The sequence below is a fragment of the Oikopleura dioica genome, chromosome 1, assembly GCF_907165135.1.
Source record: "Oikopleura dioica chromosome 1, OKI2018_I68_1.0, whole genome shotgun sequence".
Lineage (NCBI taxonomy): Eukaryota > Metazoa > Chordata > Appendicularia > Copelata > Oikopleuridae > Oikopleura > Oikopleura dioica.
The window spans coordinates 2,321,229-2,338,992 of NC_137291.1; the positions used below are offsets into that span (position 1 = coordinate 2,321,229).

General features: G+C 37.9%; 4 protein-coding genes and 1 long non-coding RNA gene across 5 annotated transcripts; 3 read left to right on the forward strand and 2 right to left on the reverse strand.

Moving 5' to 3' along the window:
• Nucleotides 1-227: 227 nt before the first annotated feature.
• Nucleotides 228-673, forward strand: LOC145695423 (uncharacterized). Its single transcript, XR_014133724.1, has 3 exons — nt 228-313; nt 359-413; nt 572-673. It is a non-coding gene; the product is annotated as an uncharacterized LOC145695423 (long non-coding RNA).
• Nucleotides 674-688: 15 nt separating this feature from the next.
• Nucleotides 689-4,200, reverse strand: LOC145711480 (uncharacterized). The gene is made up of 15 exons (XM_081789172.1): nt 4,140-4,200; nt 3,932-4,089; nt 3,511-3,887; nt 3,281-3,459; nt 3,166-3,237; nt 2,871-3,127; nt 2,669-2,830; nt 2,352-2,439; nt 2,128-2,240; nt 1,712-2,088; nt 1,553-1,672; nt 1,221-1,507; nt 995-1,172; nt 883-950; nt 689-842 (listed from the first exon to the last, which is right to left on the reverse strand). The coding sequence occupies exons 2-15, from the start codon at nt 4,038-4,040 to the stop codon at nt 689-691; spliced, it is 2,541 nt and encodes an 846-aa protein (XP_081645298.1). The 5' UTR covers nt 4,041-4,089; nt 4,140-4,200.
• Nucleotides 4,201-6,906: 2,706 nt separating this feature from the next.
• LOC145711481 (uncharacterized) lies at nt 6,907-7,623 on the forward strand. The gene is made up of 4 exons (XM_081789173.1): nt 6,907-6,986; nt 7,038-7,286; nt 7,328-7,425; nt 7,469-7,623. Exons 1-4 carry the CDS (start codon nt 6,907-6,909, stop codon nt 7,621-7,623), a joined length of 582 nt encoding a protein of 193 aa, XP_081645299.1.
• A 40-nt stretch (nt 7,624-7,663) lies between these two features.
• LOC145711482 (F-box and leucine-rich repeat protein 13-like) lies at nt 7,664-15,412 on the reverse strand. Its single transcript, XM_081789174.1, has 11 exons — nt 15,409-15,412; nt 14,770-15,333; nt 10,185-10,533; nt 9,628-10,066; nt 9,250-9,518; nt 8,741-8,826; nt 8,513-8,701; nt 8,143-8,466; nt 7,997-8,099; nt 7,858-7,955; nt 7,664-7,817 (listed from the first exon to the last, which is right to left on the reverse strand). Exons 1-11 carry the CDS (start codon nt 15,410-15,412, stop codon nt 7,666-7,668), a joined length of 2,577 nt encoding a protein of 858 aa, XP_081645300.1. The 3' UTR covers nt 7,664-7,665.
• Nucleotides 10,743-11,808, forward strand: LOC145710382 (uncharacterized). The gene is made up of 3 exons (XM_081788128.1): nt 10,743-11,036; nt 11,087-11,591; nt 11,639-11,808. Exons 2-3 carry the CDS (start codon nt 11,384-11,386, stop codon nt 11,806-11,808), a joined length of 378 nt encoding a protein of 125 aa, XP_081644254.1. The 5' UTR covers nt 10,743-11,036; nt 11,087-11,383.
• Nucleotides 15,413-17,764: the final 2,352 nt, after the last annotated feature.

The following is a 17,764-nucleotide window of genomic DNA, read 5'->3' on the forward strand; positions in this document are numbered from 1 at the left end:
TTTGATAAATAATTTTGAGGGATTGGCTTTTTAGACCCCAGCTTGACCCTTGAACATCCTTCAAAGCTCAAATCGTTCGTTTATTTATTCATGCCATTTCTCAAAAGGATGAGCTCAGCTCGCTGATGCGCCAAAAACACAGAAATCCGAGGCGTCAAAGAGCACCAACGATATATACAGATGCTATAAAAGCGCGAAATCAACCAAGAAATCACTCAATTCATAATTCCCAGATTAGTGAAAAGAACCAAAAATGCGAATTTTTCAAGTTCTGATATTTTTCTTTGTGAAAGATCAAGGCGTCAATTCAGAGGTGAAAAATAGGAAGAGAAAAAATGTCTTGAATTTTTTGTTTTAGGAATTGAGTGATTTTAAATATCAAAATCAGCAACCGCTTCAATTCAATGCTAGAGGTAATTATTTTCTTATTTCTGTTAAACTTTTATTTTCAAGAGAAAAATGAGTGAATCAAAGTTGCATCAAAATTCTAATTTTTCCACCACAATTTTCTGGGTTCAAAATGAGAATCATCAATTATACAACAACCTTGAAGCTGATAAATGTATTTTAGCATTAACGAATAATCGATTCCGTGGCTATCAAAATCTGCAGAATATGTTTGCCCAACTGAATCCAGATTTTTTTGTTTAAATAAACTTTATTAAAGGATATTTGGTGATAAAATTTTTCAAGGATAAAAATAGCAAAAATCATGACAGGAATCGGTGCAGGCATCTGGAGAGGATTCGAAGATGATTGGGCGAGTACATTCACCTTCATGCTCATTTATGATCATCGAAGATGTTATATTCTGACCATCCCACATTGCCCTTTCAACATTTCTATAATATCGTTGAAAACAAGAATTCTTTTTAGTTTTACCGGGACTCTTCACCATCAAAAACAAGAAAATAATCAACAAAATATATTGAAGACCCAAGAGAAAAAACCTTTAATAAAAATAAAAAAAAAAGAAAATTTGATAATTCTTTACTGATTGCATGGCACCGACTTTTGTCCATTGATGATCTCGAAAAAGGTAAACATTTTTAGTATAACCTCTTTCATTGCCATCGTGCAAGTATCCACCAATGGTAAGGACCCCATTGTCCACTGAAAGACAAGTATGTTCGTCAATTTGATGAGGATGAGGAGAAATATCTTGCCAACCACTTATTTTTGAATAATAATATAATAAAAAATAATAGATCTGAGATCACCTGGATGTTAGTATTTCCGCGCGATTGGATAGTGGTGAATACGATCCAATGATTATAGGTGCATTTTCGAATTCTACCATACAAGAAAAGTCATGCTTGATTTGTGTAGAACTGATTGATCGTGATACTTCCCCGTCAAAGCTTTCGCAATCGTCCGTCAGACCTCTGCATAAAATAACGGACTCGGTTCCAGCAGAAACAGTTGTTAGGGATCCTCTTCTACCATCGAAAGAATTGACTAAATTTCTACCAATGCTCTGGAGTGTGCAATCCGATAATTTTTCTATCTATAATTTTTTTTTAATCTTTATTGAAATTGGAAAAGCTTTTACCTTTTGAGTTGAATCATGCGATGATCCGAAAATAAAAATCTCTCCTCGAAGTATCGCATGTCCAGATCGAGAAAGATACGGATAATAGCCATACATAGGAGATTCGTAATGGCGTTTGTCCTGAATTGTTGTTGAAAAATTATTTCCTGCTTTGATAACCTTGAAACTTCCATCAACAGAAATCACATAATTGAAACTTGTGAAACCGTTAAAATCAATATTAAACTGATCAGTTTGGCAAAGTGCGGTCACATAAGTCTCGCACTTGTATCCACCCTCACAGGAACATCCCATCGGACAATTTTTCATACACGGACAAAAATTCTTTTCCTCTTCAAACACGCCATAACAATCATCATAGCAAGTGTTATTTGTCGCGCAAGATTCAAAACAATCGTCCAATCTTCCCCTCGCTTCCTTCAGACATTGCTTGAAATACGGATCATTCTTGGGGTCTTTACATCCACAGATTGCATTTTCGCAATTCTCACAACCGTTGGGACAGAGCTCGTCACATGGACAAGCTCTGAAGCAGTCTAAAAATTAAAAGCATATTTTGGAACAAATGTGATTACCAGTCCATTCTCCAGCGCATTGGCGTTCACAAGAAGAGCTCATACAGCCATCTTTACAAACGATAAACTTCTCAAAGCAATCTTCGTCGCATAATTCCCCAAGATCAGCGTCCCTTATCGGAAAATAAATGTAACCCATTCGGATTCAAAACAAAACTTAATTTTGGCTCTTTCATTTTTTAAAAAGCTATTAAATCCCATGGAAGAACATCCATTTAACTTACGGGCAAGAACGATTAATCGTTCGCCTTGCGACTTGAGCCTGAGTGAAGAAACTCAAAATCAAGAGATTCCACTTCATAAGAAAATTCTCTATTGCGAAAAATACTACCTTTTTCGATGAGGACCATCATGCTTGATATTTGTCGAAGCTTGAGATCATTTACAATTGCGATAATAAAATTCAATCAAGAAGAGTAGGAAAGGTCACTTTCTTTCAATATTGCTCTAGATTTACCTTTGTAAATTATCAAAAATAGAACAGTTATTAGGGTTATTATTCGCAATTTTCATAAAAAAGGTCTTTTTTATATTTATTTACTCAGATAACCGATTGTTTGCAGAGCTTTTTGAAGTGATCGCAGAACTTTATTAACATTCTTTTCCGTGCAGTTGAACCCCATCAGCCCGATTCTCCAGCACTTTCCAGCAGTAGGGCCGAGTCCTCCCGCCATTTCGATCGTATCATTTTCCATCATCAGTGCTTTTATTTTTCATAAACTCAAATTTGCCTTGAATTTTACCTGTGACAACATTCCACTCAACTCCATCTGGAACTTTTATAGTCGTCACGCACGGGAGTCGATCATCTTGATTTTCAACAAACAGCTCCAGCCCGAGCTCTTTCAATCCTTCATGAAGCTTTTTCTGGCAAATTTTATGTCTTTTCCAAGTTTCTTCTAGATTTTCAGAAGAGATGAAAGAAAGAGCTTCTCGGAGGGCGAAAATATTGGTCACAGCGCCAGTGTGATGGTAAAATCGAGGCTGCGCATCAACATTCCTAATTTTTCAAATTAAACAAAAATCTTATAAACTAACCAGTATCGACCAAGAACTTCAACATCAAGATAGTAGCTCTGAACTGGCGTCTCTCTATTCCTGATCGCTTGGCTATAAAATTTGTAATAAAAGAAAAAGAAAAAAATCAAAAAACCGAGCTCGTGGTGAAAAAGAGATTGGAGCGGTTCCCGGTGGAGCGCTGAGGACTTTTTGACTTCCAGTGTAGAGAACATCGATTCCCCATTCGTCCATTTTCAGTTCAACTCCGCCACACGCTGCGACAGAATCGACCATGAAAAGACAGCTGTTCTTCTTGCAGATCTCTCCGATCCCCTTAATTAAAGCTTGATAAAACCGGAATTAAAGTACTGTTCTGCCAGTCACCTTAATATTTTGAAAAACTCCGGTCGAGCTTTCCCCGTGAGTGATAAAAAACGCTTTTGGTTTCTCTTTCTCTAGGAACCCTTCAATTTCTTCCTTCGAGAACGACTTTCCAGGAGTACCCTCCAAGATCGCCACATTGATACCGGCTCTAGAAGCGATATCCGCAGCACGCTCGCCCCAAATGCCATTTTTCGCGATTCCGACTTTTTCTCCCGCTTCAAGCGTATTGACAAGCGTTGCTTCCATTGCGGCGTGGCCAGAAGCGCATAGAGCGATGGTCAGCTCGTTTTCGGTCTGGAAAAGGTGCTTGATCCCGGCTTTGACGTCGTCCATGATTTCACAGAAATCTGGGTGGAGATGGCCGAGAAGCGGCTTTGCTAAGAAAAAGAAGAATATGAGCAGAAAAATTGACAAATCAAACCTGCTGCTTCCAAAACCCTCGGTGGGCAATTCGCCGGCCCTGGCCCCATCAATAGCTTCTCCGTTACTTCCAGAGGTTTTCCCAATCTCTCTGGCCATTTCGAGCTCATTTCTCTCCTCGAACTTTTCTCTCGCGAAAAATTCGCCGCCAAAAATCTGCTGAAATTTCAAAGTTCAGAACTTTGTTAAATCTTCTGACAAAAAAACACCTGTGTATCGTCCCATGGCTCAGAATTTCGCAAAAATGGCGAAGACTTCGATTTCTCTGCATTATTTTGTTTAAAAAATGATGAAAGAAATGAGTTCACATCAGATTGCCAACGGAGAATTGACGAGTTGAGATAAGCAAATATCATTAATTTTGATTTCTCACATACATTTTATTCCAAAACAAAGATCCTTTTTAATTTTTTTTTCAATTTTTCTCGACATGATCAATCATCTGATTAAAAAAATAATAATGAAGAAAAAAGTTCAAATAAATATCCTTTATTGGCAAAAAAACTACAGAAATAAATAATTAAAACTTCTAATCTTGAATTTCCTTCATCCATTTTTGATAATATTCTTCTTGCTTAGCTCTTTCAGCTTCGCTTTCGACATTTTCGAGCGCCGGCCATCTGTAAACAAATCGTCCAAAAGGGCCTTCGTAGCACATAAGAATATAACGAGTAGATCTGCAGGTGATTTTCGGAAAAGGTGGACGCTTTGGGATTTCTTCGACTTTTCCAGTTTTATAATAGCTCCAGCGAGCGTTGAATAAATCAACGGCGTATTCGTACAACCAAATGTCCAGCGGCATCAAAACCTTCAAAAATGATCGAAAAATCGAGTTTATTTTCTAGAAAAGTGAAATTTTCCGACCATTTTCCTTGAGCTTGTCAAGAACATTTTGCCCCGGTTTTTCATAATTCAACTTATTTGCCGTCGATTTCATCACTGCATCTTTCTTAATTCCATTCGGAAATTGATTATTCAGCAGCTCAATGCTATCATTGAGTCTTTCTTTCAACCCAATCCAAGTGCATGATTCGAGACGATCAGCAGCGTCTGAGAGGACTTTTTCGAAGTTTAGGCTGTCTTCTTCAAGATCTCGGAGTTGGTCGGATTTCGGGAGGGTTCGATCCCACTCGTGTTTTACCCAGGATTGGCCGATGTGGGTTCCGCTTTTCGAGGGGATGAAAACTTGAAGCTTCTGTGGGTAAAAAGGGATCATCATAAAACTCTTACTTCCCCCTGATTTGAGGCTCTTTTTCGTCCCCTTTCCTGAGCCAACTTACACTCGCCTGTCCATCCTGCCACAAACCCCTTACTTGCATCATCAAGTCCAAGTTCCCAAGCAATTCCTCCAAACTAACTCCAACGAGCAATTTCGAAGCCCATCCCCGATCTCGTTTGATGAAGTTAAAGTGACTGATCGCCCGTGAAACTGGTTCTCTCAAAAGAGTGATGACTTCAAAATGTTCTGTTTTGTCCGTCATTGCGTTTTTGAGATTTTCAACGGAGCTCCAGTCGAAGTGTTTTGAAGGAATTCGATGGTTGCCGAAGTAGTAGCCATCTTGGTCGAGTGGGTTTCGGGATCGAGAAACAATGTTGGAGGTTAAATACTCGGTGAAGGCAGTTCCCGCGCTTTTGGCAACATGGAGGAAGCAAATGACTCCATTTGGAACAATTCGAGTCTAAATTTTTTAACCATAAGATGAGCTTAATGAAGGCTGCTGATTTGGAAATGGTCTCCAACAACTAACGGTTTATTTTTTTAATATCATTTATTCCTCATAATTATTTGCTTTATTAAAAAACCATTATTCCATTTTAAATGCGTCATTATGGTGCTCAATTTGCAATTTTTCAAATTACCTTTACAATTGCCAAGTTATTTTTCTGATAATTTTTCATGTCAATCACATCAACTTCTTTTTCAACCCTCTTTATTTTTTGCTGAATTGGTGATTCTTCATCGGGCAATTTTTCTGCCGGTTTCTCTGTTATTCTGTATTCGAAATCTGGCGAGTCGTTTTCGACATTTCTTCTAAATTTCTCGCTTTCATGGAGAAGCTTTTGATTTTCTAGCTGGAGGTAGCAGACAAGCAGGACTTTCACTGATTTATTTTGTTTTAAAAGAAAAAAAAAAGAAAATTCTTGGCAAAATTTGAAAAAATCGGTTCCTGAAAAAAAGATGAGTAAATTGACGGTTTTTCTCTGAATCGCTCTGAGCATCGTTTTCTGAGCTTTTAATCTTTGCGTTTTTGTAGCGAAATAAGTTTGCGCCACAAGTCTTGATTAGTTTTGATTAGCAAAGGGCAATGAATTGAAGATCGCCGGAGAACTGAATTAACACGTTAAGTCACCCGCGTTTCAGTTTCAAGTTTTCTTTCTCTAAAATAAACATTTTTTTCTGAATAGAGATTTTTTTGAAAATAACGACAAGGGAAATACGTTTTTGAAAGTTCAACGCGGATTTTTTAAGATTATCTGACAAGCCTTCGCGAAAAATTGATGATTTCAATGTTTTATAAACGAAGAGACACCCTTATTCATTCTCAAAAAAGCTTATTTAAAATATTTTATTAAAAATATAAGAAAAATTTTGTTTTTTTACCTTTTTTTTGCTATTTTTCTTTATTTCTCAGTATTTCTGATTAGTTTTTTTTATCAATAATTAACAATTCTAGAGCTTGCTTTTTTGAAGATATTTCTCTCAATAACTCACAACTGGTCATTATATTTTCAAAATAAGCCAAAACATCTTCGTCCATTTCGGCGCCGGCGCTTTTCCCGGTTTTCGGGCCCTTTTCTGCTGATGCAGAATTTCCGAATCGTATAAGCTTAAGCTAAAGCTTTTAAAATAGTCGCCGCTGCCTTAAGATTTTAATCCCAGCTGGTCATTTTTGGAATATCATTTTTCAAGACAGAATTTGTCAACTGCCTTTAGTTTGTCTTCTGACTTGGCCGATTTCTCACAATTCTGTGAAAATGCAATTCCTCAAACTCAGATTTCAAATCATAAAATTGAGAAAAAAGAAGAATGGGAAACCCAAGGAATGTTTCGCGACGTATTCTTATCACCTTTTCCATAAAAAATCGAGTAAACACCAAAAAAGCAGCGAAGAAGACCCCCCACCATCCTACCCCAGCGCTCCCCTAGCCGGCGAAGCTCAAGAATTTTCCGGCTACAACCCCAACTACACCCCACCCGCTCAACAAAACTCTCCCCAAGTCATCACCAGTCAGCCTCCAGTTCAGAATCCACCCGGCGCGGAATGGCCCTTCATCAAAAGCACTCAACCAAAAGACTGGAAATACAACTGCTTTGAAGCTTTTTGCAGCGGCTCTGAATGTTGCGTCGCCTGGTGGTAAGTTTTTTCGCCAATGAAAAGGGGGGATAATTTTTTAGTTGTCCATGCATGTCGATAGCGAAAACGGCAGAAATGCTTGGACTTGATGGAAATCGCGCTTTTTGCTGCGCTTTTTGGGGCCATGCCTTTACCCTCGGTATCATTTTAACCCTTTCTCGTCCGTGGACCAATTTTTTTAGCATTTCAGCAGCGGGAACTGATTCGCTTGAAGTACAACATCCCTTCAAAATACTCCGGCTGCGCGGATTTCTGGTGCTTGTTTTGCTGCTGGTCTTGTACTCTTGCTCAGAGTTCGCTTCAGCTCAAATACGAGCTTCTCCAAAATCGACAATAAAGGAGAATAGTTTGCAACTGTTGATTTTTTATTTAAAGAGAACTACATGCTCATTTGCGATCTTGGGCGAGAAATCGGTGGCAAGGGCGAAGTGGGAGCAGTAACTGGTCGAAGTTGTTTTTGAACTCGTTTTGGCTTTCTGTGCGCTCGTTTGAGATTTCGATATTGACCGAGGCAGAACTGCGGCGAATCGGCTAAAAAGATTTTTGACGGAGACTTTCAGATTGCGCTTACCGATGGAAAATCTAAGCTCTTGAAGCTCCTTTGCTTTTGCATTTTTATCTATTATTGCTCCTGTTGTTGTTTGAGGTCTGTTTGAACCCTTCAACTCACTAAGGATAATAGATATTGAGAAAAAAAGGATGAAAAATACCTATCAAGTTGGCGAATAGCGTTGACAGATTTTGAAACTGGGTCAAGATCTGCGGCTGGCCACCCTTCTGGAGGCTCTAGAATTCGATCGATTCGTTCATATGCTTAATTTTCAATGTTAAATGAGCCTGAAATCGGATTCCTTACCTTCTTGCCACCAAAGAGGAGGATCATTCGAGCAAAATTCGACGTTTGCAAACCATTTTTTCGCTTTTTCAATCGCCTCCTTCGTTATTGAGCTTGAGTATTTTGCCTGGAGATGATTCATGTTTCTGCATCCTTTTTTCAGATATTTGACGGATCTATCAGAGACATGGGGGAGGCCAGAGACGTCGATGTGCTTCAGAAATCGGCAAACGCCAGCAATGTATTGAATCGCTACATCAGTCAGTTCTGGGCAGCCGGCGATTCGGATTGATTCCAAGTTTCGGCAATTGAAAGCCAGATGTTTTATTCCATTGTTCGTGAGTCCTAACAAGTTCAATTTTAGTCAAAATTGGAAGATACTTTTTCATACCTCGGATAATCGAGAAATTCAAATGCGTCAAATCCGGATTGAAATTTTTCGTTATCTTTTCTAAGTCCTCCAATCGTTGACATTCCGCAAAGTCGAGTTTTCTGATCGATCTGATTTTTCCGATCACTGAAGCTCCATGACTTCCGATGACTGAGCCGCGACATTTGAACTCTTGAAGCTTGTGAAGACCTGAAATCATGAGGGATGGACGACGAGAAAAGGTCTTACTTGATAGAAGCTCGAAGCCAGAGTCGGTGATTCGCTCGTTGTAACTCATGTCCAGAAAGATTAGTTTGTGGCATTTCGAAGTAATTCTGTTATGATGATAGAAACAAATTCTATTTTGAACAATTAAAAATGAAATCGAACGACTGACCAATCAGAATTTACTATAGGCCACATTTCACGAAACAGCGCCACCAAGCAGCTTTTCTTTTCTCTATTATTCCTTCATCAATTCCTGTAAAGCGCAACATCCGTGAGCGAGTTTATCGAACTGAGATTCAAATGAGTCAGATGACCACCAGACGGGCCATCAACCAAGTGACGAACTCCAGCATCAGTGATGCAGGGGCAGCAGGAAAGATCTATGTCTCGCAACGATCTTAGTCCACCAAATGTCCTCAGAAGATCATCGCCGATTTGAGGACAGTTTTTATTGAAACGGAAGAAAGTTTCGCGCAAAATCGAAAGCACCTGAATATCAGTGTTTTTAAAAATAAAAAGATTTAACTAACTTTGATAGAAGCGAGTCCGAAACTTTGAAGTTCTTGCTCAAAGCAAATTTCTTCAAATTCGAGTAGTTCTCCAAATCTCTAAATGCTCCATTTGACAATCTTCCTGCTGATAAGAGGCTAAGTTCTTCAAGTCCTTTTGCTTTTTGAAGGAATACTTGAACAGCTTCATCTTCCAATGAGTACAAATCATTGAGAATCAAGGACTTGAGATAATTGAGAAGAGAGGCGAGGGCGGCGAATCCTTGGGTTGAGATTTGAAGACAACCACTCTAAAGAATAAATGATTTGCTGATGGGCGAAATACTAGAATCTGATTGGATGAAAAGCGTAAAATTGTCAATGAAATTGTCAACTTGGAGAATTCTTAATTGTTCTTACCATGTCCAAAAACTTGAGCATTCTGCATCCCTCCCCTCCGGATAGATACAGCAAGCCCTTTGTCGTAAAATTCGTACAGTATGCCAAACTCAACACTTGCAAATTCGTGCCGTACTTTGACAGGGCCCTGATAGTAGTGTCACTTATTGAAGTTTTCGATAAATCCAGAGTCAACAACGCCCGAAAACCATCCAATAAGATGACCGCCTGCTCGTCCGTCAAAAACCGACAGCCAGAGAGATTCAGATGCTGGACATTTCGACACATTGCGAATGCCCGGTAAGTCGATGTTTCCAGGATGGTAGAGCTGAGAATGAGCTTGGAGAGATAAAGTCGGGCAATTTCAGCATGTCGTTTTGCCGCGTAGTCGGAAACTTGATGGCGGCAGACGGAATAGTCGATTGTTGACCAAAGTGAGGGCGCTGTTTTTGGGCTCTTTCTGATTGGTCAGATTACATAATAAACAAATAAGATATCCTCATAGATCAAATGACTTCTTATTGGCCTTATTTTGTACTTTTATCAACTTCTGAATTGCTCTTATTCGATTCTAGAGCCCCTTTCCTTGTGTGATAATATTCCATTCCCTTGAAACCGCTCTACAAATACTGATTTCTTCAATATTCAAAAAGCTGAAAATCTTTATCGCAATAACTCTCGGCAGTCGATAAATTGCATCAGCATCTTCTTTCGAAAGCAAGGCATTATAATCTTCAATTTCGCCCTTTTCAATTTGATCAAAATATCGCTTCGTTTTCAGAGATTGCTTTGTAAAAGCATCCCAAGCGCGGACGTAGAATTTTCCAAAATGAAGACAATACATTTTCGCAATCCTTTTCGCGGCTTCATGGTTTCGTGCAGCCTGAACGCGGGTAATTGAGAACCAGCTTTTCAGGGCTTTCGTTTCTGAAAAATTTGATTTATTTCAAGATTTTTTTTTTATTTGAGGACGATTTCCATTTGTTTTTGAATGCGATACGGTTCGTCAATCGAACCCTGGGACCTTTATTGAATAATTTGTAAAATAAGCATAATGGAGCGGAAATACCACTTTATTATCAAAATAACGAGATCATACCCTTGCCGTACTTTCTACTATGAAAAAACTCGTTGATTATAAGAGTGGAGATGCAAGAAAACATCACTTTTGAAATACCAATTATTGACTTCGGACTTTTAAAAACAAGAGATGAAGCGACGAAGAGCAATTTTTTGAAGGCAATCACTGAAGTTGGCTTCTTTTTCCTCAAAAATCATGATGTTCCTAAAGAGCTTACCGATCGCTTGGAACTTGTTTCTAGAAATTCTTACAAAACAACTTTCGAAGAAAGGATGAAGCTCAAAGATTTCAGAGGAAAAATGGAAGTCAGCGGCTCAATCTTTCATGAGAAGCCATTCCAAAACTCCCCGTAAGTAGAAAGTTTTAGAATTAATCGACAAATTTTCCATTTTTATTCAGAGACGATGAGTCAATCAAATTGGACGAAAAAGAAATAGACTCTACTTTTTTTGATTATTTGACTAAAATTTCAAATATTGGCGTTTTTTTGCTAAAGTTTTGTGAAGGATGGTTCTTAATCGACAAAATGAAATAGTGACTTCTTATTGGCCATCCCCTGAAAATTAACCTTGCATCCGAAAAGTCAAAAAGATTATCTAAAGAGAGTCTAGAACCTCGATTTAAGAAGTCTTTGATTTGCCAAATGGTCGTTTGCTCGGCAATTTCGAGCCAAAAAAAGCAATTATCGATGCTGTTATGCTTGAGGAAAATCCTACTGAAGAGTTTGAGTTTGAATGTCACCGGGATAATAGACTGATGACAATTCTCAAGCAAGATAGAACCGGCGGTGTTGAGATAAAATACAAAGACAATTGGTACCCCGTCTTGGAAGACCCGAAAAAAGAGTTTCTAGGCGTAAATATTGGAAATATAATGAACAACCTTTCGGACGGAAAAGCTAAAGGTTAGAGTCTTTAGAACGATTCTGAGTTTAAAAACTTTATTCTTTAGCTGTTTATCATCGAGTCAGAAGTATTCAAAATCAAACTCGCTTTATGTGGCCAGTATTTTTGACGCCGAATTTTCGGCCGAGAAAAACCGCGGTAAAGTTTCTCCGCTTCACCCATCGAGGCTGGTACGATTTCGACACTGTTGACGACGAAACTGATTTTCTGCTTTAAAAAAATCATCCACTATTATCTGCGATTAAAAAAGAAAAAAATAAAATATAATTCAATTGTGCCGACTTCAAAAGTCTTTATATTGAACTTGATATCAAAGGATTTTTCTCGTTTTACTCCGATTTGAAGAACTTTCACATGCAGTTTTTTAACCCTCTGCGTGACGATCAGAACTACCCCTATGCGTGACGCGGATGCATTCAGTGCATCCGACCCATCTAGAACAATTTTTTGCTCATTTTTGCCAATTTTAGAAGAAAAACAGCCTGAATTCGCTGTTGTCAGTGTCTCAGAGACCGAAATACCCCCTTCTTCGGCGGCGAAACGGGCTCGAAATTACGTAACATGCATCAAAATAGCTGTTCTCGAGACGAAAAATAGTAAAATTAGGACATTTTTTACGTTTTTAGGTTACTATAAAATTTGTTTTTAAAATGTTACGAAGCAGATTGGACGTGTTTTTGGACGTAGATTCTTATTCTTTTTAAATTTTTGAATTCGGGCGAAATTTGAGAGAGAAATGGGCAGAAAACCATGAGCGGATGCACTGAGTGCATCCGCGTCACGCATAGGGTTAAACAGTCTCTGATTTCAATCCCCTTGATCTCAAAATCAGCATGCTTTCTCTTCTTAAAATCATTTGTGCTTAGCATTTTTAAGCATGAAAAGATTGATTTTCTTTTTAACATTGCAGTTTTGCAAGGGAATCGATTATGCTGAATTTTGCGAAGAAAAAATATCAGAGATCAATGATAACCACGCTATCACCAACGGTCATTGGGACTGCACAAATCTTAGTAAGAATAAAGTGATTTGCCGAGCAAAATGTGATGATGGTTTTTGGTCGTTCCGAGAATTTTGGCCGACATGGAATATCAGAGACACGAAAATCATCGCCAAATGCTCCAGAGAAGGAGTCAGCTCTATAAAGAAGTAAGTCAATATTACTTTTTGATATGCCAAAAAATTTAAGACCTCTTTACGCTATGGAATGCATCAAAGAATACGAATTTCCGTGTTTTGAAAAAGAGAAAACACTTATCAAGCACGGAACACTTCAACCAAACAAAATAATTCGGAGTAAGAAAAACAAGAACGAGCTTTGGGCAGATTATGACATCGTCTGCTTCAATGGGAAAATAAAAGGTCGTGTCCGCTGTAAAGGAGGAAAATTTAAACAGCCTTCTCGTTGGGAAAGTGAAGATGTAAGATGGGGGCAGCGTTATTATGCAACGGACAAGCGTTATTCAAAAAGCTGGGTTTGGACTTGTGCGGGAGAAAGACGAACAACAACAAGTTCTCAAACAACAACAATAGTGACAACAGCAACGCCGCCAGCATGTGCGGATCCTTGCAAAGGACTGAAAAGACAAGGGTAAAAAAATTAATCCTTATATTAAATATCGGATCAAATTTGGTTTTATTTTTAGTCCATTTACTGCTGTGTCGTTTTTTTGAGGTTTCTACCCTTCTATAAAGATGCGAAACAATAATTGATGGATGAAGTCTTTCTCCAAGCTTTGCCACATGTGCTGCGAATTCTTATTATTCACATGATGACAACTATAAAATGTCAGTTGATATACTCTGCCCATCTTCATCTGGGAGCCATGAAAATTACAATAAGTCATTGATCATTTTCAATACTGAGGATCAGGGCTGGCGAATTCGTCCAAAACTATCCGCAAGGACATAATTTCTAAAATGCTTTACCTAAGGTACGGCACTGATAATCAGATCTGCAATCGGTGATTAGTCCGTCAATCAATGCGAGTCATTCGTAAATATTTCATGGGAAGAAATGGGGATTCGGATTCAAAGAAGAAACCGGGCATACCCGTCCGTACTCGCGCCAATTCGTTTTCCAGGCGCAATAATTTTTTGTTTGTTGGGCCGGTCGGGCACGAATTCGCCAACCCTGGCGCAGATTCAAATGGAGATTTATTTTTCTCAATTTGGCGAAAGCCTCTGGTCACTAATGAAGATAATTCGACATCCGATGAGCTTCATATAAAACTAGGACCAGCTCAATTAGATAAGAGTTGCAAATAAGCTAAGCTTAGTTGACGAAGTTGTTTTAAAATTTTTCGATGTAGGCTTGTCCAACTTTTTGGAGCACAAAAAATCTTAGTTCAAGTTCAAATAGAAAATATATAATTTTATAACTCAAAGTTAGATAAGAAGAGAAAAAAGGAAGACTTTGAATTTTTGATCGATGTTCCATGCAAAGATGGCGAATGGAATACTTTTACTGTCGAGAGAATTAATTTCGGCATCAATCGATTTCGTGAAGTTCTCAAAATGAATGATCGCGTTATCGGTCAGACTCGAGAGTATCAAGTGAAAGCTTTCCCTGGTTATCGTGCGTCATTTCAATTTTCACTGGGACTTTGGAGGAGTAGCTCTTTATGGACACCCCATAAAGACTCTCCTGCTTCAGAGTACTTAGTCCGCAACGTGTTCTTTCAGTATTTCCTTGATAATATCCGCTGTAACTACTGTCTTAATGAGTTCACATGGTACTTATCTCGAAAAAGTTGTTATATTTCTGGTTAAAGTCATAAGTTATGACTCATTATAAATAAAAATCCCTAGAATGGTATTTTCTGTTGCTGATTATTCTTTCATATATTTCTCTGATTTGATATCTTGTACAGTGGTATGAGCGGTTTCCGCACCCCTATTTTTCGCCTTTAAAAATTCATATCTTTTGATTCAGATATGATATTCGATTTCTGTTTCCAGTTATGAAATTTTCACGCCATTTTCTATTACCGAAAAATACAATAAATAGAGTTTTTTAAAATTTACTGTGTAATTTTAAAAAATCGTAGGGGTGCGGAAACCGCTCATACCACTGTACCAAATCAATTCTTTATTTCACAAATTAAATTTCGAAAATTAAAAACTAAATTTATCATTTGAATTTGAATAAACCAAAATCAAATGAATAAGACTTACGGATTGATTTTTCAAAATGTTCCTTCGCCATTTTATTCTGAATCGCCTTAATCCGCCTTCTTTCCTTTCTCTGTTCGACATAAAGCTGCCAGACTTTCAGCAAATCCGCCTTGAGTCGTTTGTATCGAAAATTGTAAGCAGCGACGTAAAATCTTTCCTCCGACGGGCCATAAGAGTCGATTCTTTCGATTTCATCGCGGGTCTTTGTCGCCATGAATTTCGCGTCTGGCTTGAATTGAGGGATGAAATGATTCCATTTAACAGCGTCGAGGCCTTTTTCTCTGATTTCTTTCAATTTTTCCAGAAGAAATTGTTTCGGGGAAATTCCTCCTTCAGCTCCATTAATGATAAGTTCGATTAAAATCGGCTCAATGATCTCTGCCAACCGATGCTCAACGATGTAGTTTTGCGTTTCTTGGGAATGATTTCTTTTGAGAAAGTTTTCGGCGAAAGTTGAACTCAAGTAGCCTCTTTGGCGAGTGCGGGCGGAGGAAATGGTGAGTGTGTAACTTGGCGGAAGGGGCCCGTTTGGGTAGGAATAGACATCCGGCTCGGTTCGCGGCGCTAGAATTTAGATTTGAAAACATTGATCTATGTTAAGGGTTTTTAAAATTTTAAATATTCAATTAAAATTCTCACCCATTTTATTCCCGATTCTTCATTATTCCAGTCTCTTCCTTGATTTCAAAGTCGTTCTTTCCCGGCTCTAGAAAAACGAGTTCCGCACTCAATAAAAGTTGTCTATTGTTTGTCGCTTGCGGCGATCAGAGTTATTGAGTGGTTATGCTCTCCTTGTTCAAACAGCTCCAGCGGGCCCAGAATTCATTTATACCCTCCTAGCAACCGATTATGCTCTTCAGAAATTTTAGATTGAAATGGGCAACGATAATTGCTTTCTTCGATATTTGCTCAACTGGGAATGGCTAGACCAGATGTTAAGAAATCAAAATCACGAATTGTCTTTCCCCCTTCTTAAATTTTTGAAAAAGGCAAACAATACGCACGCGCCTGAGGGCAATTCAGTAGCAATTTGCCATGGCAACTGAAAATTGTTAAACTGTAAAATGCGACAAATACAAGTATTGTTTCTTTCTTTCTTTTTATTTCCAATAAGACTTTCATTCTTTCACTTTGTTTTTGAATACTTGTGTGTTTGAGTATGTTCTTCGAACTCGTGCTTCAGCTCATTTCGTGTTTTGGAATTGACGGTGGTCAGATAATAAATGTAGAACCTTGAATTTTTTGTTAATGGAAGGGAACTAACGGTAGTACCTTGGGATTTCTTCGCATTCTGCCGAAATGATTTGATATTCTGTCGGGGAAGGAGGGCGGCCTTTTTAGATTTTTAAATTTTTTTTTTCAAATTAGCAAAAATTTCGTTTAAGTTTTATGGAATATTATTTAACAATAAAAATATCAGAAATACATTTTTTTTACCTAACTAAAAACCTTTCTAAGGCCTCCAACGCATCTAAAAAGAAAAATAAGGGCGTCACTCTTCAAATTGAAAACTCAAAAAGAATCTTCAATAACTTACTTCTTTCGCAGGCAAAATATAAATCATGGGCTTTTTTCATGATCATTTTTGTCAAGAAACGATTTCCTTCGACAGTGAAAAATCCTATAAGCACGAAAATAAAAAACCTAAACATATTTGTTGTGCGACACTATTGCAGAATTGGTAACTTATATACAAAAAGGCCCATACAAGGTGTTAATCTTTAAAATGGTACTTTATTTTGGCCTTCCGTGGATTTCGAGTGGGGAGCACTTAGAACGAGAGGTAAACCTTTTTGCTTTTTGAATGATTGAAATGATTGTAGCTGTCTTTTTGAGTCAAAATTGATGTTTTTTTTAGTTTTTTTAGTATAATTAGTCTCTACACCAATGAAAATATTTTTTCGATGACAGTTTATATTTGCATCAGCGTTCAAATCGTCATATGATATGATATAACTCATATTAATATACAGCGTGAAGCTTTTTTAAGGCCGATTTTTGACTGACATCGAGGTTTATAAATATCACGTCGCTTTATTCCGGCCATTCCAACGCAAATCCGTTCATCTGTCCATTTTTGAAGTATAAATTCTCTTTAAAAAGAATTTTTATTTCAGCACATTCAATTTGATAATCATTCTTTTGAGTCTAACAAATTTAACAAAGTGTCTTTAAATGTATTTATCAAAATAAAATGTTAATGCGAAATTGGCGTAATACAATTTTTGGAACAATTAAGCTTGGACGAGTAGTTAAAGGAATTTCTAAGGGTGGACGACGAAAAAAAGGAACTTTTAAGCTTGGACGAGGAAAAAAAGGAACTATTAAGCTTGGAAGAGGAAAAAAGGAACTGCTAAGCTTGGACGAGTAAAAGGAATTTTCGATTTGGAAATTTTTTCAAATTGAATTTTAAGGGTGTTAGAGGCCTACCGGCCTATAGAAACCCCCTTAAAATGTTCCTTTCGATCCCCTCTTTTATTTAAACGGGGTTTCATTAGGCCGGAAGGCCTTAAAAACCCTTAAAATTTAATTTGAAAAAATTTTCCAAATCGAAAATTCCTTTTTTCCTCTTCCAAGCTTAACAGTTCCTTTTTTCCTCGTCCAAGCTTAACAGTTCCTTTTTTCGTCGTCCAAGCTTAACTGTTCCTTTTTTCCTCGTCCAAGCTTAAAAGTTCCTTTTTCCCCGTCCAAGGCTGAAAAGTTCCAAAATTTGTATAATGCCGCGAAATTAACTGGATAGAAAAATTTTAATTCACCTCATAAAATAAAGATCACCGTCACTTTCGCTCACAAGCGTTATAGCAGTAGATCCTTGCTCCTCAATAATTGTCACTTTCTGAGAATTGTATCCGATGCTTAATTCATCTGATGAAAACATAAATATTAAAGTAATCGATTCGTTGATTTATTCCGGGGACGCGTTTCGGCAAAAAAGTGCCTTCATCAGCCCTAGTACAGAAACTTACCCCCCCCCCGGAAATGGATTCTGCGGGTC